The sequence below is a fragment of the Peromyscus leucopus genome, chromosome 2 (genome assembly GCF_004664715.2).
Source record: "Peromyscus leucopus breed LL Stock chromosome 2, UCI_PerLeu_2.1, whole genome shotgun sequence".
Lineage (NCBI taxonomy): Eukaryota > Metazoa > Chordata > Mammalia > Rodentia > Cricetidae > Peromyscus > Peromyscus leucopus.
In genome coordinates this window covers 37683038-37710894 of record NC_051064.1, presented here as the reverse complement: position 1 = coordinate 37710894, position 27857 = coordinate 37683038, and the positions used below count along the sequence as shown (strand labels likewise).

Here is a 27857-nt window from a genome sequence, read left to right as displayed (position 1 = left end):
AGGAAGGCAGGGACCCTGAAGTGCACTGCACAACTTTTAGGCAGCTCCAGGTCAGTGTCTCCTCCAAGCAGCTGGGCTCTTCTGGGCCTCTTCTAGGCAGCTTAGGTTATCTGAGAGTCTTCACAATTTGGGGATGGAGGGATCTAGTGAATCTGGTCAGTTTTAGAGACACTATGAGGTGTCACAGTTATTTACTTCAGGGGTTTTTAGGGGCTTCCTTGTAGAATGGAAACTATCAACTCAAAGGAAACTGTTATGCAATAAGGAAGTAGGATTTCTTTCACTGTACATCTACCCTCCAGCTTTGTAGTTAGAAGAGTTCAGGGAGTCTCCTGGACATTCACTCACTGGAAGAGAATTCAGGAAATAATTTTGGCTGACAAATGTTTTCACCTAGAAAGAGAATAGAGCCAAGGTTGGCAAACTATAATACGTCCATTACAGGCACACAGGTGCAGCTTCTCCAAGTAGTTCCTGACTGTTTAATTGCTGAAAACAATTGTTCTGTCTCCTTCCTTGAAGAGGTAATTTTCAGAAAACACTGGACAGGAAATCATGTGAGAAATGAAAAATATTTATCTTCTGTCTCTACCCCTAGAATTCCAATTTGGGTTAAGGATGCACTTCGGACATTTAAAAATTTGTCACGCATAGAGCACTCCTCTAACTTCTGTGATGTTTCCTTTCTCTTTGCTGCTTCCAAATTGTATTCAGATGTTTACAAACTGTCCTAACCTTCTTAGTGGTTACGTGTATGCTCTCTGCCAATGCGATGTGAGTTTCATGTGTTTGATATAGCCTTTACAACTTCTAACTGTTTACTTTGCAAATAAAACATACTTTACATATTTATTGAATCCATGGATAAATGACAGATGTGTAAATGCCTAGTGAGCCTATTAAGGACCTCATGAATGACAGCTAGTTCTCCCTGCCCTCCTCCTTGGCATGCTCTGTCAAGTATACCCACGGTGAATCTCTTGATTCTGCTCAGCAGAAGAAAATATAAGTAGATGCTGTTCATAGCTTTAGCTTTCTCATCAGTACCTCACCATAAAATGTAACTTGACAGAAAAACATTCTTCATTTGAAAAACAGCACCTAGTAAACAGCCTTGCCAGCCAGGGAATTCACATCTTTTTATACACAAATTTAAAATCTAAAAGAACAATACAGAAAAGAAAACCTTATTTATCTTTCTATGCTGTATGATACATCGTTTCACTTCTAAAGCCGTCTTCCACATCTGTAGTGGGTAGTAATAAAAATTATGGGCTTAAGTTTTATATCAACTGTGGGATGAGTTTGGAAGCTTAACACTGATGTCTCAATTGTGTACCACACATGAATGGCTGGCAGTGCACACCTACATGTGTTAAACGTAGCTTGTGGGGACACGACAGTAACACTAATAGTTCCTAAGCCTCCTAATCAAAACTTCAGTTTGCTTCAGCATTTTAAATCTCCAAAAACAAACTCTTCTGCTGTCTTTGACAAATAGTACTGGGAAAGGTACTCCCCCTCCCCCACCCTGCAGCTTTACCCCTTGGACAATGATTACAGACTGGCTGTTCAGCTTGTTTATGGACACAATTCTCCCATTAGTTAAAACATATTGGTTCCATAGACAAAGAAGGCAAGGAAGTACAAACGGTGCTCAGAAAAAAAGAAGTGGTAAAATTTCAGATAGCTGAAAAGACTCAGCTTATCTAACCTCTCCACCTCACCCCACTTAGTCAGAGGTCCAAAAAAATTAAAATTTCAAGGTCTTCCTGAATACCTTATCTAACCCAGTAAGAATCCTTTCTCAAAATTCAACATTCTATTTGAGATCCTGTAGCAACCTCTTACACGTCTTTTCTCCTTCTTTATAAACTAGGAATGATTACTTCTTTCTCTCTCTCTTTCTTTCTTTCTTTCTTTCTTTCTTTCTTTCTTTTTCTTTTTTCAGTCCTCCTTCCCTCCCTCTCTTCTCTCATTCTCTTCCTCCCTTGATTTGCAGATTTCCAGCAGCTTAACTCCCTTAAAACTTCCTAGGAAAGTTCTGCCCCACTTGTCTCTCTATTGGCTCCCTAAGAATTGTGTATGATACTAATAAATGTACTTATTTCTACAACTTTTTTAAATAAAATATTTGAGCATATTTCTACATTCATGGTTAAGTGATAGACATCCTGAAATGAGGACTGAATTTTGTAATGTGTTTTTGCCAAGAAGAAAGTACACGTTCAGTTTGTTCATTACTTCAGATTATAGTCACAATTCTCTGGGTAACTTTGAGACTTGGTAAAGGTGGGGAGGTCAGCTACCACTAAGTTCATATTCAGTATAGTCTCATAGATACAAAAATCATAAGATTTTAAGATATTGGACCAATTCTGTTTTTATCCTACTCAACTCTCTGATGATGTTTTTACAGAAGAGAGTGAAATGAGAGTAGCCCTTATCTTTTTAAAAAGTAAGGAAATATGCTCCAGCTAGTTTAAGATGTTTCCATGTTGTGTAGTCAGGGAGGGAGGATCATGTATTTCTGTCATTATATTTAGATTTCTGACCCGGCCAACAAATGAAATACAGAAATTACAATGTGGTGCATGAATTATTGTTTTAAATAAAATATTGGAGTAGCACATTTTCGAAATCCTTTGTCTTCATTTTTCTAACATACTAAAGTCTCATAAAATAGAAGTCACCTGAGTATTCCCAATCCAGGAGGGAACCCACTCTTTATGGTGGCACTGTACACATTTTAAATTAAGTACATATTCACAATGAAGATGACATTTCCATACTAAGTGAAAGAACTTAGAAGTATCCTATTTACTGTGGAGATTAAACACTCGGTCACTGTAAATGTAATTTAAAATATTTTTATCATTTCAAGGGAATCAGATCTATCTTCCTGCTGTTTATCTTTGAATTCACTAGGAATGGACATTTCTGTGAAATTAATCAAATAGGGAATTCAATGTTCTTTGCAGATAATTTTGGCCATATCCCATTGGGAACTTTCTAGTCTGGGTTTGTATCTTTCCTGGGAAAGACTCCTGTGTTCCAGATGGTCATTCTCTCCCTGCTTAGTTGTGAAGAGTGATGAGCAAAGCCAACACACACAGAATTAACGATAGTGTGAATCTGCCAAGAAACTCTGCTGCAGACTTCATTACTAAAATAAGAAAATAAAACATATTTGAGAACAGCATTTAACATGGTGTAGATATAAATTATCATTAAAATATTTTAAAGCACAATATTAATTACTTGATGTACTATTTTTTTTTTAAGTAAAAGAAATCTAGATTGGAGAATAAGAATATATTCCAACAAATCCAGAGATGGCAATTTCAATTTTTCCCAACGAAAATTAGTGCTATTGTTTTTGGCTATGATGAAATTGTCGTGCTCACAGTTTTACTAGGTTGAAAAAAAATCCAACATCTTTTTATTTTTGTCAGTTTTCATTGTGCTGGAGGCTCTTGTGCTGATTCATGCCATATACATGCTGGTTTCGCCACAAAACTTAAATAATCCTGTGGTTTTCTCTGACTCCCCATACCTGGGACACTGCTCATCCAAAGTCATGAAAACCTAGCATGTGGACTGAATCATACCTGCAGAGTTCTGTGTTTTCAGCTTGGCCCTGACATTTAAATGCAGAGTTCCAGGTGGCCTAAAGGGAGCAGGAAGCAGTGTTTGGAATTGCCATTAGAACAGCAGCTCAGGGGGTCCCGATAGAGAAGTGTATGTATAGGAAAGTCTTCGTATCAATATGCAGGACCCTTATTAGGAATCCAAAACAGAGTTTAAGAATTAAAAAATGCAGTAAAAATAGCAATGTACTAATTGTTCAAGTTTGAATAAAAAAGAATTGTTATTTTTATCAGACTCCACTTCCAGAACTCTCTTGAGATAATTACGTAATGCCAGTTTTAAACATCCTGTCTCAGGTCATATTATGATGTTTGGTATGGCACATGCTGCATGTATCGCATTCTCATTGATATCCATCTTGACACGTGGTGAATAAGATATTTTTGTTTCACCATTTGGCTGCTTTTACTTTTGAGAGGAAAAGAATACAGAAGAAATGCCAAGATGGAAGAGTAGCCTTTCCTAAATCACCACGACTATGCGCAACTTCCTAAATTTGTGATATTTTGCCAAGTAATAAATAAATTCAAGTGCTTGACTCACATTTTACAATGGATTTGCTATTTGTAATGAAGCTTTGTTTTTGTACACGAGAATCATTTTCTTATCCACAGGATCAAACAGAGATGACAAGTACTCAATTTGATTGTCAATACTGCACGGTATCCCTTCTTGGGAAGAAGTATGTGCTCAAGGATGATCATCTATACTGCGTCTCCTGCTATGATCAGATCTTTTCTAACTATTGTGAGCAGTGCAAAGAACCAATTGAATCAGACTCTAAGGTAGGCATCACTTCAGTTCAGTTACTGCTTGTGGACAGTGGGTGACTGCTTCAGAATGCCCCTTTCCTCTCCAGGTTGACTTTTTACTTTCTAACATGTTAACGTATGGAGTCGCAATGTGTAGTTCTGTGAAATGCATGCTTTAATCTCACATTATCCTTAAGACAACTTTTTTCTTTTAGTATATGTATGTGTGGTAGTTTTTAGGATGAGTAAAAAAATTAAAGGAGTTAAATTATTTCCCCAGAGTTTTACAGCTAAATATTGAGTTATGTCTAGAATAGCTAATACATAAAGAAATACATAAAAGAAGTTGGAGGCATAAAGAATTCAAAGCCTGTGTTTTCCAACTTAACAATCTGCCTTTCTCCCTTGCCCCCACGATGGCTCCTTTGCACGCCACACTTCCTCCTGCTCTGGACTTGCTATTTGCTTTCTTTCTTGCCTTTGCTTTAGCTAACTGTTGTTATTTGTTTGCTTGAAGTCAAAAGGAATAATAAGGTACTGTAACCTAAAAAGTAAAATTATTCCATGTAAAACCTCTCTTGTAGGTTATAAAAGGAAGATAAAGAAACTTGACAAATTCCAGTGAGGTTTCTTTTTCAGTGGCCTTTAGTGGCCAATCCAACAAGCCCCAGGCTTTTGCTCTTAATTATTACCCCAGAGAGTCTTTCTGCATATAACAGTATCAACAACTTTCCCCTAAGCTAATGGTACTAGGGTCCTAAGAGTGTCCCATCTTGTCTTAGAAAACGTCTTGTTTCGTGTCAAGCACATTTAATTAACTTTATTTATTGTCTCAAAGGATCTTTGTTACAAAAACCGTCATTGGCATGAAGGATGCTTCAAGTGCACCAAATGTCATGAGTCTTTGGTGGAAAAGCCTTTTGTTGCCAAGGATGAGCGCCTGCTGTGCACAGACTGCTATTCTAATGAGTGTTCCTCCAAGTGCTTCCACTGCAAGAGAAACATCATGCCAGGTGAGACCCGGACAGAGCTGTTGGCTCTGCCCAAGGAAAACCCTTCACTCTCCAGGAAGCACCAGGGGCTCACACCGCTGGTTTGAAAAAAGGCAATGCTCTTGTTTTCTTTCTCTGGTTCCCAATCATCTATTCTTCTTGATCAAAGTAAATTGCAGTGCTCTGTAATTTTGTAACTTTATCACAGTTCTCTATATTTTATTTTCATAAAACCTAATTCACAGAAACATGTTGAGCCAGAGATAGAACTAAAGGATAAAACTTGCACGAGAAGCACAACTAAAATGCCCTCTCTTGGGCCTAACCAATGGCATTGAAAGGGATAATTCTTCATCAGACATTGAAGATGGTCCTCATTTTTTAATCAGTTCATTCATTCATTGTGTCTATTTTTTTCCGTTGTGGGGAGTGTCACTTCTCTCCTTCCACCAAGTGGGATCCAGGGATCAACTAAAGTCATTTGGCATAGCAGCAAGCCCCTTTACCAGTTTATCCTTATCACTGGGCCAAAAGGCATCATTTCATAGCTCTGCACAAACTGGTTTGAGGGACATTGTTTTCCCTTAGGAAAGAAAAGAGTCCATGTAAATAACTTCACTTTAAAAAAATAATAATAATTTAAGGGGTTAGGGATTTAGCTCAGTGGTAGAGCGCTTGCCTAACAATCACAAGGCCCTGGGTTTGGTACTCAGCTCTGAAAAAACAAAAAAGAAAAAGAAAAAAGAATTTAATTAAAATACACTTATGTCATTCCCTCCCTCCTACCCCTCCTAAGTTTCTCCCTCTCTCAAATTTGCAGCATCTTCTTCATTAACCTTTGTTGTTACAGACGCAAAAGCAAAGAAGCACATAAATTCAACCTGCTGAGTTTTTTTCAGTGTTTCCTGAAAGTGTGTGTGTTCTAGGACTGAGCATTTAGTATAACTAATCAGGAGCTCATCCCTAGGAAATACTAATATCCCCTCTCAGCAGCTGTTAGTTTTAGCTCTTCACCTAGGGATAGGACCCCATGAAATTTCCCACATCTGTGTTAGAACATCAACTGTTGTTGGAGTTGTCCAGGTCTGGTTTAGGTAGCCATGCTGCTGAGATTTCATACTTTCTCACACTAAAAGACACAATCTCACGGCAGATTTCCTGTCCCTCTGGCTCAGAACACCTCTCTTTCCCATGTTCCCTGTTTTTTGGTCCTTTCTATCCCTGTGGACAGCAGCATAAGAGCATGAATCAATCACCCCCTCCTCGCAGCGCTCTGGTCATTATTACTACTGTCACTATTATTATTATGAAGTCGAATAAATCCAGAAGCCATTCCCACAATATGTATCACGGGGGTAGTGCCCTGGGCATTTATAATTATTCCTCTAATGACGGCTATGACTCAATCTGTCTGAACCATGAACCATTCCAAATCTCTACATGCAGCTTTTGCAGAAACTGCAGGAGTTTTCTGTGCGTGATTCACTCTTATCGTAGCAGAACTGTAGCAATTTTCCTTTTCTCTAAGGAATAGCTCAGGAATGACAAAATGTTTTTCTAAAAGTTTTCCCCTGCTTATTTATACCGTAATGCAGTTTATTACGGTCATACTTAGACTATTTTAAATAATTGAGGTATGTTTTCTTAAAGAAAACACCAGTATGCCTGGCTTGCTCTAACAGTCTTACTTTGGGATCCAGGTTCTCGGAAAATGGAATTCAAGGGCAACTACTGGCATGAAACCTGCTTTGTGTGTGAGCACTGCCGACAGCCAATAGGAACCAAGCCCCTGATCTCAAAGGAGAGTGGCAATTATTGTGTGCCCTGTTTCGAGAAGGAGTTTGCTCAATACTGCAACTTCTGTAAGAAGGTAACTATCTGAAGAGGGTAAAGCTAGGGAACCTTCCAGAACACTGGGTTGTTTTTTGTTTTTTGTTTTTTGTTTTTTTTTGCTGCCTTATATATTTGGAATGAAGTGACCCTGTCATGCTGTATCTAATGCATGATGTAATCTTTAAATTTCAACACATCACAAACTAAAATTCTCATAGTGAAGATGTTTTAGTAGCCATAAAATTCCACCTTAGATCATGACCTAAGAAGCCTCATGGCTTCCAGAGCCAATGGCATTTATAGCACATGCTGGAAACAAAATGAGTAGGCTTATCTTGTTCTGAGAGGCTTCAATCTTAGGTCTCAGCTTAGGCTAAGCCATTAATGAAACTTGTGGGATCTGTCATGTAATTTACTCATCAATAGCACAGGTTATTTGGCCTCCCAGTTGCATTCACTGCCTTACAGAAACTCTGTTCTGGGACAGGCACATTGCTCTTTGCTTCCTAGAAGACAGTTTTGATTCATTTACTATTAACTATTTCAGGGAAATAAGGATTTGCCTCTGAGAGCAACAGGGGGGAGCAGATACTAGGAAAGCTGCCTATTATTTTCTAGTAACTAAAATCTCTTCTTGTCTTGAGGCTTTGTGTTATCAAGGAGATTGGTAGGCTTAAGTAAGTGACAGATTGGGAGAGAAATCCAGTTGGCATGAAGACACACAAAGCCAAGAGCTGTGATTTCCTTCATTTCCTGCTCCAGCACAAATACAAGCACCCTCTGACTCGTTCCAATTCAAAGCATACTTTCCTGAAGGAAAAGTCATTTTTTAGGAATAAACATGGCCTAACATTTCACCCTCTCTGCTTTTATGTGAAAAGCAACTCATGCCCATCATCTTGATGAAGGCTGTCTGTATTCATAAAATATATACTGATGTTCTCAAAGAAATCCTTGACACATGAAGCATCATGAGTTTAAAATGGCACTGTGAATTGTAGGAGAACGCTGAATCATGACAATGGATTGGTGTTGGCTCCTGAATAGTGTGATCCATTAACTGTCATGACAGCTGCCCAAAACACTGTGTATTTGCACTTGGACTGCTGGAAAGCTCATCACACTTTCTCCAGGTGCATGTGCAAGCATGTATGTATGCACACATGGTACAGTGATTTTCTGCTTCTATTGGTAATACCAGTGTTGCCTATACAATAAAGTAACAAATACACTTTTCAGAGTTATAATTATTATATTGCATCATAATGGTAGCTGATAGCTACAGTGAATAGTCAGGAGATGGGAAATCATCTACTACCTAAAAGTCTCTATTTTACCAGAAACACTGGCTTTGAAAATGATGATCTGAGCAACAATCAAACCCTGTGCCATGACCACATGACCTAAGAAGCCTCATGGCTTCCAGAGCCAATGGCATTTATAGCACATGCTGGAAACAAAATGAGTAGGCTTATTTGTTCTGAGAGGCTTCAATCTTAGGTCTCAGCTTAGGCTAAGCCGTTAATGAAACTTGTGGGATATGTCATGTAATTTACTAGTCACAATGGAGTCTTCCTTTCAATGTTGTTATAAAGACTCAAGATGCCTGGGACAAAGTGCTGGGTTTTCCAGGCTATGGGAGACTGTGGCTATATGGAGGACAGGATCTGAAGTCATGAGAAGTTTATGAAGTGCTCTGATTGGATTGTAGAGATGATGACTCAGATTATTTTCCATTTAATCATTAAACTATGCACTTTTTAAGAAAAGCTGGATATAAAAGTGCTAGAGAGGCCCACAGAAATCCACAAAGATACCTCCACAATAGACTACTGGCAATGGTCAAGAGACAGGCCGAACTGACCTACTCTGGTGATAGGATGGCCAAACACCCTAATTGTTGTGCTAGAAACCTCATCCAATGACTGAGGGAACCGGATGCAGAGATCCATGACCAGGCCCCAGGTGGAGCTCCAGGAGTCCAATTGGCAAGTAAGAGGAGGGTTTGTATGAGTGAGAATTGTTGAGACCAAGATTGGAAAAAGCACAGGGACAAATAGCCAAACTAGTGGAAACACATGAACTCTGAACCAATAGTTGAGGAGCCCCCAACTGGATCATGCTCTATGGATAAGTAAGACAGTTGATTAGCTTGATCTGCTTGGGAGGCATCCAGGCACTGGGACTGGACCTGTCCTCAGTGCATGTGCTGGCTGTTAGGAACCTGGGGCTTATACAGGGACACTTGGCTCAGCTTGGGAGGAGGGGACTGGACCTGCCTGGACTGAATCTACCATGTTGAACTCAATCCTCAGGGGAGTCTTTGCCATGGAGGAGATGGGCATGGGGAGTGGGCTGGAGGGAAAGTGGGGGTGGGGGGTGGTTGGGAGGGGAGAGAACAAGGCAATCCATGGCTGATATGTAAAATTAAATTAAATTATAAAATAAAATAAAAAGAAAAGAAAAGGTGGGTATAAATAATTGTAATCAAAGCTAAAGAAAGAGATTCTGTTTGATTCAAACCAGAAACAAAACTTGGCTTAAATAAAGTCAAACTTCTTGGCAATCAGGCCTTTAAGTTTTCCCTCACCAGTTTCATTTTGGTACACTGGAATTTTCTACTAAGCAACTGGTGGCTCAAACTGTAAGTGCTTTGAATTCAAATTCTTCAGGGTAAAAATGGAATTAAATGTGTCCTTCCATTCTTTAACTGCTCTCTACTCGGTTCGAAATCCTTACTGTCAGTTGGGAAGATGATACTGTGGAGGATATACTGTGTAAGCATAGGAAGAAGAGTTCACATCCCCAGCACCAACATAAAGGCTGGGCCAGGCAGCATGAATCTGCAACCAGCACCAGTCCAGATGAAATGGAGAACACCACATTCAGTGAGAGACCTGTTCTCAGAAACTAAGATGAAGAGTCATAAACAAGGACATTTAATGTCAACGTCTAGCCTCTACACAGATACACATGCACATACATGCACATTCACACACATGCACACAGACAGATAGACATATGCACACAGAAACGGACAGACATATGCACACACAGAGACACACAAAGACACACTCATACACATGCATATGCACACAGACACATACACAGACATGCATGCAGAGACATACACACACATGTGCACACACACATATTGTTAATGTCTCCACTTTGCCAGAGAAGAAACTTATTCTAAGTCAACAGTCAAGCCAGACTTAGATAGTAGACTTCATTTTTGCTCTCTGCTTCTTCAAAAGGAATATAATCATGGGCAAACTTTTTTTTCAAATATTCCAGAGCTCTAGGATATATTATTTTGCTGGGAATCCATTTTTCAAGTTTCAGATCTTTTAAGCACTGCCTACAAATCATTTGACCAAACAAATCAAAGGAAGCATGATTTTGCTGGTGCCTGCTGTCAGGCATTTGAAGTCAGTGGGAGGCATTTTAAATTGCTTTACTTCTCACATACCACTGCGCTCCTCATTTACTTATTGAGAACAGTAGAGTATGCTTTTTCCTTCTAGAAAAAAAAAGACCCCTAACAAACATCTTTAGTTTCTGAGAAACTTGACATACAGTTAAAGTGTGTTTAGAATATTTTCCAAAGACATGTATGATAGACAAGCAATATGTCTGTGTATGTCAGCAAACAAAGACAGCCTAAAATAGACTTGCATTTTTAACGTCTAGAAAGATTGATACTGATCTGCAGCAGCCATCTTCAACATCACATTTCCTTGGTCTTTGAAAGAGATAGACATGAATATATTCAGTTTCCCCAGCAGCTGTATGAGGTCAGCATCTATGGATTTGAAAGAACAAATGACCAAAAAATAGCTACACAGGAAGACTTAACCAGTATCTATCAACCTGATTCTCAAAAATATGTTTCCACATTTTAAAGAACATGAGAATTAAATTGGTTTTAAAAATAATGTATTATGGGCTAGCCAAGCGGTTAAATATCTTCCTGGAATGCACAGGGTCCTGGGTTCAATCCCCCACCACTATGCAAGCATTATAATGGACTAATAAGTAGTCTGAGGCTCAACATACATTACAAATTCGTGACTTCATGGCCAGCTCTTATGTTCATAGCATTAATCTGAACTCTGTACACCATTTAAGACCTGAAGTTGAAAACTCACGCAGTAGCTGAAATCAAGTTTCCTGTTCAAAGTACAGTAGTAGCATGGCTTTTCAACACAGCTGAGCACACAGATGGTAGAGTATGTGCAAGTTTAGTGCCGTCTCTCAGTGGATGTAGCAAGTAACGCTGTCAGCCACCACTCAAGGACTGTTAGTCTACAGAAGGACCAAGTCTATGCCATGTAGAGGTGTTGAGAATATCCAGAGAGGGTCCTCCCTAACCCAGGAATGAGGATGGGTGTAACAAGTAAGTCGTTGCTCACACTGATGGCGCTATCAGCTCCACCCAGGATCTCCAAAACTGAGTCATGCTGGGAGCTTTCAAGAAAAAGCACTCAGGCTTCTGTTTTGTTTTATCACCTTTTCCAGCATTCTTCAAGGTCTGATATTGATATAAATGTGTGGGGTAGAGCTATGTGAGCTATGTGAGCCCTAAAGATCTTTGGAGATAAAAATAAAAGACTTCCAAACAGATAAAGTATGTCAAGCACCTGATGCCTTTATGATCTTCCTGAGTCCAAGGGCTTTCTGCCTCTTTTCTGATACAGTCTTTAAGAAAATCAAACTTATTTTCAGTTTTGAGGTTCTGTATAATCCCTCTAACATTTGGCTTCTCATATTGTTTTCTAAAAACTTACAAAGGTTTTCAGGGAAACGAGCATCCTACCGCAAGCTGGTACAGAGCTCAGAGTACCAAATGTGGGCACGGAGAAGCATCATGAGATGGTCTGAATTGCAATGGTACTCAAAATCATTGCTTTCTGTTAATGCTTTGGCAGGTGATAACTTCTGGTGGGATAACCTTCCGTGACCAGTTATGGCACAAAGAATGCTTTCTGTGTAGCGGCTGCAGGAAAGAGCTTTGTGAGGAGGCGTTTATGTCCAGGGATGATTTCCCATTCTGCTTGGATTGCTACAACCATCTTTATGCTAAAAAGTGTGCAGCCTGCACCAAACCCATCACTGGTAAGTGCTTCATCTTACCATGGTTCTACCATGATGCAATTAAAACTATGGAAAATGCTACCTAGTTGACTTAGGAAATGTAAATTAAAAAAAAAAAACGTAATTTTTTCTACTACATTTCCTTTTGAGATAAACACAAGTATATACTCACTTATAAATTTAAATTTTATGTGGACCCCTCAAGGGAATGACAGGATATAGTTTGGGGATTTGTACACTGTCAAAAGTAGATACTAAACCTAATAGTATGGTTTCTAAGGACAGTTATAGTCCAAGGAAGGAAAACAGGAAGCCAGGAGGTCAGAGAAGGCCCTAGTGAAGAGGCTCAAGTTGAGACTCAGGAATTGAGAGGGCAGAGGGATATTACTGAATTAGAATCCTACTAAATCCCAACAAGGGCCAAACATTTAAAATACAAAAGCTTTTAATTAAACTATTCTATAAATTAGCCAAAGCTGTAATTAGAGTAACATAGAACAGGAATTAATTTCATTTCTTTTTAAGATGCTTTAAACAAATGTATTACTCCTTCCTCTCTACTCACTTGCAACAACTTGATTATGAATGAAAACAATATAGTATTGTACTAATGCAATAAAGTACAGGAGACACCATTTGAAAAATAACATAGATGGCAAATCGATCCATGCTTCTCACAGGGTTGGAGAAGTGCATTGTGTTTTTCTCAGAGCCATCTCTAAAATGTTAATCCTGTGGTAAAGAGGCATAACCAGCATGAGACTTGAGAAACCCAGAAGCTATTCTTTCAGACAATTTGTCATTAATAATGTGACAGAACAGTATTTCCACTTTCTGTTTTCAGTATTCTTAGGTCATGTTTCATTTTTTAGCTAACATTGGATAGCAATAAATTAAAGATTATTCCCTTTCCTTCTCTGACCTCAAATCTCTCTCTCTCAGTCTCTGTCTCTCTCTGTCTCTGTCTCTCTCTGTCTCTGTCTCTCTGTCTGTCTCTGTCTGTCTGTCTGTCTGTCTGTCTCTCTCTCTCTCGTGTGTGCACGTACGCGCACGTGTGTGTGTGTGTGTGTGTGTGTGTGTGTGTGTGTGTTTTGAATCTACACCCATTTTCAAATGAAGGAAAGTATTTCCTCTGCTAAGCTAAACTTGAAGGCTTTCCACCGTTGTAAAGGGAGGATGTGGTCTCCTAGTAAAGCACTTGTTTGTCCATACATGTTTTTCACCAGATTCTCACTAGTCCATGGATTGTGTTTGGCTAGCAGACAGATTTTACTAGGCCAATGTTTAATTCACAGGGTTAGGGATGGGACTAATATAAAAGCCATTGTTACAAGGGAAAGCAAATTGAGAGCTTGCCCTGGATGGCCTAGCTGCCTTCACATTCCTAGTTCACTCTCCTAAGCAGCAGGATGGCTGCCCTATTACAGGGGGCAGGTCTTCTCACACTGTTCCACTGTCATTCAGCTATGTCACCTCCTTGGTACTTACAAGGTTTCATGTTAACAATTCCAGACTACTGGGCTTCTCACCATGTGTTCCTAACCACTCTGCTTTCCTGTCTTCTATTCATCTGGCAGCTCCTGCCAAGGGAGGCAGCTACCAGCTCCATCACTTTTAGTTAGAACATGGAACTTCCTGATGTTTCAAATCACTAGGACTCCAGAATCTGCTCCCTCCCATCACAGTCTGCTCTAATTTCACTTGAACTGGGCTAGAAAAAGAGACCCTCTGATGAGGAAATTAAGAGGTGAAAAAACTCAAAATATTTTTACAGCTCTTTGAGAATTCTAACAGTTAATGGTGATCTCACAGAGCCCTGAACTTGATGGGGTTCAATTCTGATCCATCACAGACCCATGAATCTAAATGGTGTTTCTGGTAAATGTTCCACCAGCCAATTGTACTAAGCTTCATTCAGTATAGACAGAAACCAACAGTTTTGCACAAAAACATAAAACAAAAGACCAGATCCCAAATTAATCTAAATGTGACAGTATTTAAGTGAATAGAGTCAATCCAAAGGACTTTCTAAGTATTAAGACTGAAATGCCTGCAAAAACAGCCAGCTCATTCTAACATTTCTTAAGTAAAGCCCTAAAGTAAGGCTTATTTAAAATGAGCTCTCTGGATTAACACACAACAGGGAATCCTGGAAATGCTGTGTTTATTCTCAGAAGTTGTGAATTCGTGCAAACACTTAGCCATCCTGGGAGCTATGCATTCTCACAGATAAGTTCAAGTTCAGGAAACTTACTGTACATTGTGGCGACTACAGTGAATGATAATGCATTATATAATTGAAAAATCTATAAAAGACTGAATTTTAAAAGATGTATTTAAAGTAATTCATGTTAATTAGATTGATTTAGACATTCCATACTGTTTTCATGTATCATGACATCACGTTACATACTGCAAATATGTACAATGAAAAATCAATATTAATTTTAAGGAAAGCTATTTCTGTTAGGATGCTTTTAGTATAGTATCCTATGTTAACTAAATCTACCTACAAGTAGGTGTATGTAATTTACTGATACTATTTCATTAAATTGACTTAATTTTAACTAATTACAGATATAACTATGATTTTCTTTTTTCAGTTTTATTTTCACTTAAAATATAATTACATCACTTCCTCTCTTCGCTTTCCTCCCTTCATCCCTTCCCATTTCCTCTTCTCAAACTCCTCCTGTTTTCCTCCTCACTCTCAATTTGATAGTCCCCTTTCCTTTGATTATTGTTGCACTACACACACACACACACACACACACACACACACACACACACACACACACGCAAACATATAATTAAGTACAGCCTACAGAGTCTGTTTTTGTTGTATGTGTGCATATGTTTTCAGAGATGACTACTTTGTACTAGATAACCAATTAGTAATGGTGGGAATCCCTGGAAGAGGCTAGTGCCCCCTTTCTCAGCAGTCATCAGTTACCTGTGGTTCTTTGTCTAGGCGTTGGAACCAGTGAGATTTTTTTCCCTCTCTGCATCTACTGATAGTGTCATTATGCAGGTCTTGTTAATGCAGCCACTTCTAGGAGACACAACCCTTTTCAAAGACGTTCCCTGAGATTTAAGTGCAGGAGTTATGTTGTACATGTAACTGTTGAGGCTGGGCTCCAAGCCTCCTGTTGATCTCTACATTTTGTCCAGTTGTGGCTTTCTGTATTGGCCTCCATTTGCTATAAAGAGAAGCTTCTTTGATGGGAGATGGCAGCCACACTTATTTGTGAGTATAAGGATAAAATTTAGAATGTGTAACTACAATTATCTCTCCTCTTTTAAGATTTCACTACCTCTTGAACTACCTGAGCTAGATGAAGTAGCTTGATGTAGTGAAAGTACTCTGAACTTGGTGTTAACAGACCTTGGTCCTGTCTGTGTTGCTGGCCACTGTGTAACTATGGGTAAATGACTCCCCCTGGAGGCCCGCACTTGCCATATCTACCAAATAAGTGGAAAAGGACAATACATGGGCTTCACTTCATTTCTTTTTATTTAGAGAAAACGGAGTTTCAAGTGCTAAAGTTTCTACAGAAAGAAGCATTAACGTTCCCAGTTCTGTTCTTTGCAAAGATAAAGTAAATTTAGTGAGGTTAACAGCATGGGCTGCAAAGCCTGACTGCAGAGTTTGAGTCACATCTTGCCAGCTGGTGACCTTAGAAGAGTGGCTGAATGTCACAGTTCCTTGGTGTTAGTCTACAAATTGAGGATGATGCTAATATCTCCTCTAGGAAGGTTAGGTGAGGGCTATCTACAAACATTGGTGCTGAGTCAAACTCCAGATCTCAACAAACACTATCTTTTATTTTATTGGCTTATCAGGTACAAATGAAGCCAGATGAAATAGGCATCAAAGATCAGTGTGCTTACTCTTTTTTTTTCTTCTTGAGACAAGGTCTCAGTATGTAGCCCTGGCTAGCCTGAAACTCAATATGTAGACTTGGCTGGCCTTGGACTCACATAGACCTGTAGCTAGAGTTTTCTTGCCTTGCCCACAGTCAGGACAAATCTCTGTCACCTGCCAGTCCCACAGCTGCTCAGACCCAACCAAGTAAACACAGAGACTTATATTGCTTACAAACTGTATGGCCGTGGCAGGCTTCTTGCTAACTGTTCTTAAAGCTTAAATTAATCCATTTCCATAAATCTATACCTTGCCATGTGGCTCATGGCTTACTGGCATCTTCATATGTGGCATGTCATGGTGGCGGCTGGCAGTGACTCCTTCTGCCTTCCTGTTCTCTCTTTTCTCCTCTCTGTTAGTCCCGCCTATACTTCATGGCTAGCCACTGGCCAATCAGTGTTTTATTTATTGACCAATCAGAGCAACACATTTGCCATACAGAACATCCTACAGCATAGACTTGTCTGTTTCTGCACCCTCCCAGTACCTGAGATTAAAGATGTGCACTACCACATCCAACAGCAGATCAGTTTCCTAAAGAACTTTGTTACTTCAAATGACCCCAGTGACCTAAAAGAAGTAAACACAATCAAATGTGGAACAATTTACAAAACCTCAAGGGTTGGGTCAGACCTTCTAACCTACTGTTAGATGCCTCTGTTTTTCTTCTTTGTAAAATTCTATAGTTACTTTTACATTTGCCACTTGTATATGGCTTGCTAATAAAGTTGAGAATAACTCATAAGTGTCAAAGTCCTACACATTCCATAGTTAGTTTTATTGATAGAGATTATCTATGTACATACATACAGAACCTTATTCTTACAGTTATCTTATTAAAACTTAAAAAAAATTAATTGGTATATGTCTAAGTTAAGGTTTCTATTTCTGTAACAAAACACCATGACCAAAAAGCAAGTTAGGGAGAAAAGGGTTTATTAGGCTTATGCTTCCATATCACTGTTCATCGCTGAAGGAAGTCAGGACAGGAACTCAGACAAGGCAGGAACCTGGAGGCAGGAGCTGATGCAGAGGCCATGGATAGGTGCTGCTTACTGGATTGCTCCTCATGGATAGGTGCTGCTTACTGGTGGTTCTGAGTTCTGTAAGCCTGCTGCTTTCTTACAGAACTCAGGACCACCTGACCAGGCATGGCTCCACCCATAATGGGCTAGACCTTCATTCACAAGTCACTAATTATGAAAATGCCATATAGGCTTGCCTACAGCTGGTTTTTATGGATGTATTTTATCAACTGAGGCTCCTTCCTCCATGAAGACTCTAGTGTGTGTCAAGTTAACATAAAACTAGACAATACTACTTTACTCTCATTATAATAAAATGATGACACTATCACAGATACCCACACTATAGGTTTAATAATGAAAAGGAAGTAGGATCATAGTTTGTGAGCTAAACTCTGTATAACTTAATCTCTGAGCGATGGCTCAGTGGTTAAGAGCGCTGCTTGCTGCTCAGTCATGAGCACCAGAGTTCAGATCCCAGCATCCATATTGCATAACTCATATCCACCTGTAAATTCAGCTCCAGTGGTTCTAACACCCTTGTCTGGCATATTCAGGCACCTGTACACACATGTGCACAAACACATAGATGCATATATAAGCATTTTCAGACGAAAAGGATGTTAAATAAAAGTCACTTCTCATTTTCAGAGAACTTATCTGAAGTAGATTCACAGTTACACTTTGGGATTCTTTATCTCACAGGAGAATTGGGCAATGCATGTAAGTCAGCACAGGAAATACTTTCATCATTCCATGGGTGACAAGCAAGTCACTAGTAACCCATAACATAAACTTTACTTGGGGACAGCTTGTCAAACAAAATGAGTAGAGCCAACCTGTCACATTCCAATCACTTCCTAACTTCTGGAACTCTTCTTTTTCCTACAACTACTCGATACAATTTTGTTGAGCTGCATCTTGAAATTATATTAGACAGACAGGGGTCAATATTTTGGTGAGTGCTTAAAAAAATAATTTAGCTCAAGTAAAGCTAAAGTTATGGAGGATGAAGGCCTTCTTGGTATTTATCTCTAAATAAGGTAACTAGAAAACTAGAGTGAAGAGATTCCTCCATTTACATCAGAACTCTGAGCTGAAGCTGCTGTACAGCCAGGTACTAAACACTGTTACTGCAGAATAGCTCTAAGGTAATCTGAAAGAAATTCTCGACTTGAGTCTTTGGAGAATTGTGCCTCCAACCTCCCCAAATAGGATTTACTCCTCGTAAAGTGAAGCATGAGAAAATGAGGAAGAAAGGAAAATTGAAGTCAGTAAAACATCAAACCCCAGGCTCAGAAGTACACATTCCTTTCATTATGTTTTCAATTTGCGGCTGAGAAAACCTGCTCACATGGAGAGCAGGGCAAACTGCTTTCATGTTTGGATACTGTGAGTTTCTGCCTCCCCTTTGCACTGCAGTTTCTTAACTACTGTGCACAGTTTTCATCTGCCTCCTCCTCCCCAAAACAATTTAAAAAGCAATGCGTATCTAGCTTCACTTTACTTCCTTAGATTACAGCAGACTTGAGCTAGGAATCTCGTGCGGCTAAAATTCTCAGCTGGACATGAGGCCAGCAGGCCACACCCTTCCGGGTTACTTGTGTCTACATTGTCTCGCTCACGACTCTATTCGGTAGTTGTAGAGTATTTGCTTACTTCTCAACCTGTCCATGGAAAAGAATGGATTACTCCTTTCCTCCGATTCCTTTCCAGGTCTCAGAGGTGCGAAGTTCATCTGCTTTCAAGACCGCCAGTGGCACAGTGAATGCTTCAACTGTGGGAAGTGCTCCGTCTCCCTGGTGGGTGAAGGATTCTTAACTCAGAACACGGAAATCTTCTGCCGCAAGTGTGGCTCCGGGACAGACATTGACATGTAGAAAGAGACAGCCTTTTCCCACCTGAAACCCACTTTGCCTTTGCTCTCACTAAATTGGGAACTCAGTGGCAATAATATTTTTTATTTGTATTTTAGAAAGCAGTTCAGGGGTGAGGGTAGGTAGCAGGAAAAGTTGAGTATACTTTATAACTGAACTCTAGAATAAGAAACACACAAAACCACAGTCTAATAGAAATGAATTACTAAGCCTCAATGCTCTATCTCCTTGCAAAATACTGCACTCTGCTGTTGGAAACATGGGATAATACTTCTTTATTATTGAGTATATGGCCTGTATATAATAATTGTGAATGTTAGTACTGAAGGACGTTTTTCAAAACTGCAGAAGGAAAACAAGATCCAACGGAGAAGTATACAAGAGACAAATGTTTGCATTTTAAGCTAGCTGGTTTTATACATAACATGATAGAAGGAATATGAATAGTTGCAAGATTTATGAAAAAATCAATTAGTAATCATCACACTTAACCTTATCATTTTAGAAACATTCTTTTTTCACAAGTACTGAATAAGAGTTGAAAAACAAAGCCATGGATTTTCTTCATACACAGGGCTTCCATCATCAGCTGCCTCCGTAGTCAATGGAATTGGACAGCTATGGTACCCTTATACTTAAGTATAAAGGGCATCATCCCTGCCTGGGGAGAACCAAGCATGAATTTTGATTAGATTTAGATTACAGATTCAAATACATTTTAGATTAATTGTATTTCCAAAGCCCACAATGGTTTCTCTAAATGCTTATAGATTTCATCTATTCTTTTAAGTGAATCTAACCAGAATATTTGTTGTCCCCAAAGGCAAACCTTTAAAGAAAATAAACCATTAAATTTTCACCCATGGTAATAAATGTTATGGAAGCAGTTCAGTATTAGAACACGAGTTTCATCCAGATAGCTAAGGCAAATAGAATGCATAATTATTTCTAAGGCTCACACATTTTGCCTTTGAAAATTACATAGATAACTAATGCTCAAACATAAAAGTGCACTTTAAAGAAACCTAGTAAAAGTAATAACTTAAGAATAATGCTTCACTCTTGATAATTCATGATCATAAGACAAATAAAATACCACAAAATGGGACTCAGAGAAGCCCTCCTCAGTTCTATTCCTGAACCACCCCCTGTCCTGAAGCCAGCCAACCCCAGGGCTCCAGTCTGCTATGTGACAAGAACTTCCACACCCTAAGTAGCCAGTCCAGAAATCAACATGTATTCTGTCACAGAGGAAGCTTTAGTGGGAATTCGGCCACCATACAAACAACCTTCACATCCAGCACCAATTGATTGTGGCCCTCTCTAGTGTAGGACGAAGGGAAAGCAGTCTGTGATTTCAGTACTTGGTCATGAGGTCATGGTTACAGAGGTTCAGCTGTAGAGTGAAAGATCAGGAGAACTCTCCTGGATGTAGTAATATGCTGACTTTCAGACTAGTGCAGATGTTTGAAATGTGAAAATTTTAAACTAAATATAATAAAAGCCTGCACCAGATGACAGTGGTTAAAAATGCATCATAGGAGATTCAATTACAATTGCTATCGAAACAATTTAAGTAGTGTAAAATGCAAGAGATGTTCAGAGATACTAATAATTTTGAGAAATTAATAGGTTAGGCTACATACACATTTTGAAAATCGAAATTTTGCTTTTGAATTAACAATGATCAAGATATTTTCTCATACTAGCATTGTGGTGTGCAGGCCAATTAGTACTTGCTTGCACTAAATGAAATGGCACAGATAAAACTAAACATGCTGGTTATTCTGTGACCTAGAAAATAATTCGTTTACAACTGTAAAAATCTAAATTCTTCATAATTTATATAGATATACAAGATATGCCATTGTCTCTGTTAACCAATTACAGATAAATATATAGCACATGATATTTCCTGGTTAAACAGTTAAAAAGATCAGATGTTTGTTATGGTATGTGGGAATGAATAGGGTAAGGATTGCATTTTTTTTAATGCTGCTAGAAATCAAACCCAGGACCCTACACACACTGCGCAAGGACTCTACCACTGGGATATATTCTTAGCCCTTTGAATTTAATCTTAACAATTAAATGCATGAAATCACTTGCTATATAAACATTTTATTACCCTTTCTTAAGTACAGTTTATAAATACATAGAAACTGTTGTCTATTTTTGTATTGCTTAGTCACCAAATATACAATTAATGTTTGCTGCCCAGAATTTAAGGTCATGCTTCTGGGACTTTGACGTGGGGGGAGGGCAGATCTGGATTCAAAAATGTGGAGGTCTCACTGCAAAGACCCTTCCCCTGGTGTTTAAGGAGAGTGCCACTGTAGATACAGCATTCATATGCAAAACAACTAGGAAAGACTTCTTCCCAATGACACACAAAGACAACTGTGGAAAAGATGGATGATTTATCTGATTTATAGATGGAAAAGTTCTCATAACTGGCTGATTAAAAAATGGAATGGGCTGCCTCAGTAAGCAGTGGGCATTCATGATCCAGGGTGACATCTGCATGGGCAGGGAAGTAGTTAGAAGCAAGTCTTACACCAGATGGCTTGGGAGCTGCAGAGATGCTGTGCTATTGAGCAAGGAGAAATAGTATTGCTACAAGCAAAAGTCGAAGGAAGGGGAAACATTAGCTGTCAGGACAAAAGGTACAGGTGTATATAATAGGCCATGGAAGTTGCCAGTGTTCTTAGTTAGGACAGACAGAAAAAGGCTATGACAGTGTTCAAGGACAGTTATAGCAACATGTATACTGTGTAGAGTAGGACCAGAGTGGACCGGAGTGATTGGTCCCAATGATTGGTGATTCCCAATGCTCCTCATGTGCATGTGTGGTTGGTGGCTGCAGACCTGAGAGAACAAGCAGAAGTTCAACCCTGGAGCTGTGTTTGCTGACGTGGCTGAGTGTACACGTCAACAAATCAAGATGCTTGACACGGTTATATTTGGAGTTGACGTTGATAAAACGGGATTTTTTTTTCCCATAAAAAAAATGGGTAGGATGCCCAAGGGCTCAAGTTTTAATTAACAAAGCCACTAAAAACTTTGACTGAAATAAATTAGCACCAGTGGATAACTGAGATATGATACTATCACATGGTTCACAACTCAGTCGTTATGACTTTAGGAACACCGCATTGTACATTGCAGTAAAAAGGTCAGTCATGATGAAAAATGTGTGCCTCTGAGCATAAGTGACCTTCATTAAAAACCACTGCAGAATACCACCATGAAAAATCAGCCTTCTCACAGTTTTGATGTGGGTAATATCACTTTTTAATGTAAGTGTAAAAGTATTTTTAAAGTACTTGACATACTGACATAGTTCATGTGTTAAATTTAAAAATGAATTTTACAATATGAGATGGTTATATTTAACTGAGCATATAAATTATTCTTTGATGCTTTAATGGATATTTCATACCTGTAGCTGCCACAATACAGCTTTTTGTTTTACAAATGGTGGTTTTAGAAGTTTCTTATATTGAACAAATGTACACTACACATAGTAGATATTCTTGAAATGGATTTTGGATTTTTTTTTTACATTAGCTGTGCTGTGAACACAGCAGATACAGAATAACTTCTTTAGAATTTCTACTTTTATTTCATGCTTCTTGTCTTATCATTTTTACAATATACAAATGACTATATTTGGTTATCATCTCTAGGCACAAATAGAAAAATACCTTAAGTACTGATCCAAATGGAATGTCTCTACTGCTAGCTAAACTGTGCTGCCTGACTCTTTTTTACAGTGTCGTATTTACAAGACTACTAAATTATTTTTTTTTATTTCTAATTACTTCCTCAGAAGCCAGGAGATGAGCTCACTTTAGATTTTCCTGCCATAGCTCAGACTCTTTTGCTAGTGTTTTACTAAGTCAGAGGGATTGTTAAAACTCTTGATAGTTTTAAGCACTTACCTATTTTATTGAAATCAAAGCTTTTGTAATACAAAACTTTTCCAAATCTCCACTGTTTTACAAACTATAATTACTTTAGAAAATAAATTTGTTTAATATTTGAACCAATAAATATTTGGAAAAATAACTCTAAATAGGTACTCCTAGTTTTTCTTTAAATTAATGATTTTGAAAAGTCATGTTGATTGTGACCCCTGAGGGACAGGGAGGTAAGTGGGATTGGAAAGTATTATGTGAAATTCACAAAGAACCAATAAAAATAAAAAGAGAAAAGGAAGGAAAGAAGGAAGAAGAAAGAAGAGAAAAGAAGAAAGGAAAGAAAAAGTGTTACTTATATGGATATATGAAAGTTAAAACTTAAGCCTTGTGCCTCCAAGTATTGTTTCTTCAATTACAGTCATTCTATCATTGGATATTACGGGAGCTAGCAACATTGCCTTCATCCTGAACTTTCCCCCCAAGGAACATTGAACCTTTAGACTTCACTAAAGTACCAGGAATGTGTCATATAACATCAACATCAAGAAATGCCTGGGGGCTGAAGAGATGGCTCAGCCATTAGAAGCACATTCCAGGACCAGAATTGGATGCCTCACACCAAAGTCCAGTTGCTCATCAGCACCTGTAACTCCAGCTCCAGGGGGATCCAGTGCCTCTAAGTTCAGCAAGCACCTGCACTCCCACGAGCACACACACACACACACACACACACACACACACACACACACACACACTTAAAAATAAATCAGTATGGTGGTTTCTCAGAAAATTGGGAATAAGTCTTCCTCAAGACCCAGTTATACCACTCTTGGGCATATACCCAAGGAATGCTCAATCTTACCACAAGAACACATGCTCAACTATGTTCATATCAGCATTATCCATAATAGCAAGAACCTGGAAACAACCTAGATGTCCCTCAACTAAAGAATGGATGAAGAAAATATGGCACAATGGAGTACTACTCAGCAGTAAAAAAAAAAAAAATATCATGAAATGTGCAGGCAAATGGATGGATCTAGAAAATATCATCTTGAGTGAGGTAATCCAGACTCAGAAGGACAAACATAGTATGTACTCACTCATAAGTGGATACTAAATGGGAGGAAAGGGATGGCCAGACTGCAACCCACACCTCCAGAGAGGCTAGCTAACAGGGAAAGACCCTAGGAGGGACACATGGATGACCTTGTGAAGGAGAAGTGGATGAGATCTAATGAGTGGACTGGGGGGGGGATGGCAGAGGGTGAGGAGTGGGGGATGAGAACATAGGGAAATGGGAGGGTCAAGCTGGAACAGGGACAGAGTGGGAGGGCAGGGAGGAAGATACCATGATAGATGAGGACATCATGGGAATAGAAAGAGGCAGGGTGCTGGAGAGGCTCTCAGGAATCCACAAGGTTGACCCCACCTTGGTCTGTTGGCAGTGGTCCAGAGGGTACCTGGACTGGTCTACTCTAGTGACCAGCATAGCAAATAACCTAGCTGTTATCATAGAGCCTTTGTACAGTGACTGATGGAGACAGATACAGAGATCCACGGCCAGGCACCAGGCTGAGCTCTGGGAATCCAATTGATGAGAGAGAGGAGAGATACTGCAGGCGATGGACATTGAGATCATGATGGGAGGACATGCAGAGATGACTGGCCACACTAGTGGAAGCCCATGAACTGCAGACTGGTGGCTGTGGAGCCCCCATGGGATTGGACTAGGCCCTCTGGATATGGAAGACGGTTGTTTGGCTCAAACTGTTTGGGGGGCACCCAGGCAGGGGGATCTGTCCTTGGTCTGCCTAGGCTCAGTGTACTGGGCTTTGCTGACTCCCCATGGGAGACCTCGATTTGGGGGATGTAGGGATGTGCGGTGGCTTGGGAAAGAGAGATGGGGGTAGGGAGGAGGGGGGGTCTGTGGATAGCATGTGGAGTGAGTAGAAAATTTCTTAATAAAGAAAAAAAAGTAAAATAAATAAATTAATTAACTGAGTATAGTGGGAGTTCCTGGAATCTGTACTCCTCAGAGCCTGAGGAGAAAGGTTTGGAATTGAATACTGGAGCCCAGAGCATTGAGGCCTGGCTGAGAACATGGTAAGACCCAGTTCAAATGAGGAAAGCACTATCTCAAAACTCTGGGTTCTTCACTGATTCCTATAAGACTTAAGAAAGTATGATACATGGGCAGATGTAAACTCAGAGCTCAGAAATCACAAAATCTGAATTTTATATAAATTATATATTACCAACACAGCTGAAAGATGCCATGGAAAAAGATAGAATCTTCATTTAAACCATACAAATTTCTTCTCAGTTGAAAGAATTGTAAAAACTCACAGTATGTTAATATTTATTTATATTTTAAAAACAAAGTTACATAGATAATACAAAAATGCAGGAGATGTCTTCCTGTATGCTGTAAATGTGTGTTGCTCTGATTTGGTTGATAAATAAAATGTTGATTGGCCAATAGCCAGGCAGGAAGTATAGGCGGGACAAAGAGAGAGGAGAATTCTGGGAAGAGGAGGGCTGAGTGAGGAGACACTGTCAGCCACCACCATGAGAAGCAAGATATGAAGGCAAAACTGGGAAAAGGTACCAAGCCACGTGGTTAAACATAAATAAGAATTATGGGTAGGCACCATGTCGGGCTGCAATGGTGGCAAAAAGAAGCCCCTGAGACAGCCCAAGAAGCAGGCCAAGGAGATGGATGAGGAAGACGAGGCTTTCAAGAGAAACAAAAAGAGAAGAAACTCAAGGAGCTAAAAGCCAAGGCCACAGGCAAGGGACCCCTGGTCACAGGTGGAATTAAGAAATCTGGTAAAAAGTAAGCTGTTCCTCATATCCGAGATGATGGTGACCCTCTTCCATCCCTATTTAAACATATTTGCCACCTACAGCTAGAATGAAGTGGTACCCTGGAGCCTGTTGTACACTGTAATAAACTTCTGTAAATAATAATAATAATAAATAGTAATAATACAATGGCTCATTGTCTCTAGTGTTCAGCAATTCCTACCTCAGCTGTGAATTTAAAGTAAACCCAGTCTGAAATCCTACCAGAGCTGTTTCATCTTTGTTGTACTCTGAATTCTGTATCACTTCAAATTAATTAAACCAACTCATTAAAAGGCTAAAAAAAAAGAATTATGGGTTAATTTAAGTGTAAGAGCTAATGAGTAATAAGCTTGAGCTAATGGCCATACAGTCTGTAAATAACATAAGCCTCTGTGTGTTTACTTGGGTCTGAGAGGCTGCAAGACTGGCGGGTGAGAGAGATTTGTCCTGACCTCTGGCAGGCTAGGACACAGGAAAACTCAGCTACACAAAAATTTATAAAAGTTTCTCTAATCCATACTTTTAAGAGAACACAGAAATAAACACCCCCACTCATATCCATGTGTCTTCTTAAATGACCCCAAAATACATCCAGAAATGGAAGAAAACCCTTTATTAGAACAATTATAGCTTTGGCTGATTGACTAGCCTTAAGGTCAGGTATACTCCAGAATAATGGAGGTAGAGGGGTTATTTCTAAAATTGAAAATCATTAAGGGAAAACACACACACACACACACACACACACACACACACACACACACACACAAGGATCAGGCTCCAAGTTTAAGCGTATTAAAGAAAAGCCAGTCTGTGAGTATCCGAAGTAACAGGACTGGATAACTCTGTGGATGGGAAAGTAAGCAGCACAATTTGATAGAATTATAGCACACATGAGAGGAAATGAGGATTTAGGTAAAGTATTTTCCCAGCAACAGACATGAACTTGTGGGGCAGATCTCTATAAAATTTGTTTGACTGAGTAATATTAATGAGCTCAACAGACATCCATCCAGCAACACAGTGACATTAAATGCTAGTCTGCCTCATTCAGAAAAGAAATTCTGAGTTGGTGTGTGCGGAATGGTGGGTATGGAATGCAGCAGTGTTCTCTTTAATCCCGAGTTGTGCCCGCAATGTTGTTGACAAGACTATTCCTGGCAGCTCCACCCCAAGATCTTGGACACAGGATGAGTGAAGGAGTATGGACATGGTGAGTAGGAAGAAATGGAGTGTGGTGATTTAAAAAGTGGCATTCCTAAAAATAAAGGTTAAACTTGAACTTCAAAGAATACTGTTTTCTTTATATAATACAGTAAAAATCCACCATAATTACATGAAATTCAAAGGAGCAAAAATATATAAACAGAAAGTTAATGAAGTTTTATGATTGATACCTTCCCTTTCCATGGAAATCTGTCAGCTGGCACTGGCAGACACATTGATCTCGTTCCGTACTCCTGTGAGGTGTTTGTCATTATTGACCTTTCTTTAGTCCTTCAAATCCTTTCTTCTGGTGGCATCCATGGTTCCAGCATCTCCTACTTCTCTGTCCTCATCCCTTCACTATAAACGGACATGAATGATCTTTGTGGAAGGAAAAGAAAACATTTTAAAACTGATTTGTGGGGGCTGGAGAAATGGCTCGGTGGTAAGAGCACTGGCTACTCTTCCAGAGGACACAGATTCAATGCCCAGCACTCACAAGGTAGCTCCTAACTGTCTGTAACTCCAGTTCTAGGGAATCGAACACCCTTTCTAGCCTCCATGGGCACATGGCACACAGAAATACCTGTAGGCAAAACACCCACACACATAAAATTATAAAAATTGATGTTCTTAAACTGATTTATGGGAGTGTGGAGGAAAATAAGCTCAACATACAATACATACCCATATGAAACTGTCCTCATGTGTTACCATGTACAATGA

General features: G+C 39.3%; 1 protein-coding gene and 1 pseudogene across 3 annotated transcripts in view; both read left to right on the top strand.

Annotated features, from left to right (window-relative positions):
• Positions 1 to 20011, top strand: part of Fhl5 (four and a half LIM domains 5) — a 38009-nt gene extending 17998 nt beyond the window's left edge. For all 3 annotated transcript variants that reach the window (XM_037202476.1, XM_037202477.1, XM_028877985.2), the window contains 5 exons: positions 4266 to 4436; positions 5242 to 5416; positions 7096 to 7265; positions 12160 to 12346; positions 18992 to 20011. In XM_037202476.1, the coding sequence (XP_037058371.1) occupies positions 4266 to 4436; positions 5242 to 5416; positions 7096 to 7265; positions 12160 to 12346; positions 18992 to 19155 (867 nt within the window). In that variant the 3' untranslated portion in view covers positions 19156 to 20011. The remainder of the gene's footprint in view (positions 1 to 4265; positions 4437 to 5241; positions 5417 to 7095; positions 7266 to 12159; positions 12347 to 18991) is intronic.
• A 5707-nt stretch (positions 20012 to 25718) lies between these two features.
• LOC114699071 lies at positions 25719 to 26074 on the top strand (annotated as a pseudogene).
• The last annotated feature ends 1783 nt before the right edge of the window (positions 26075 to 27857 follow it).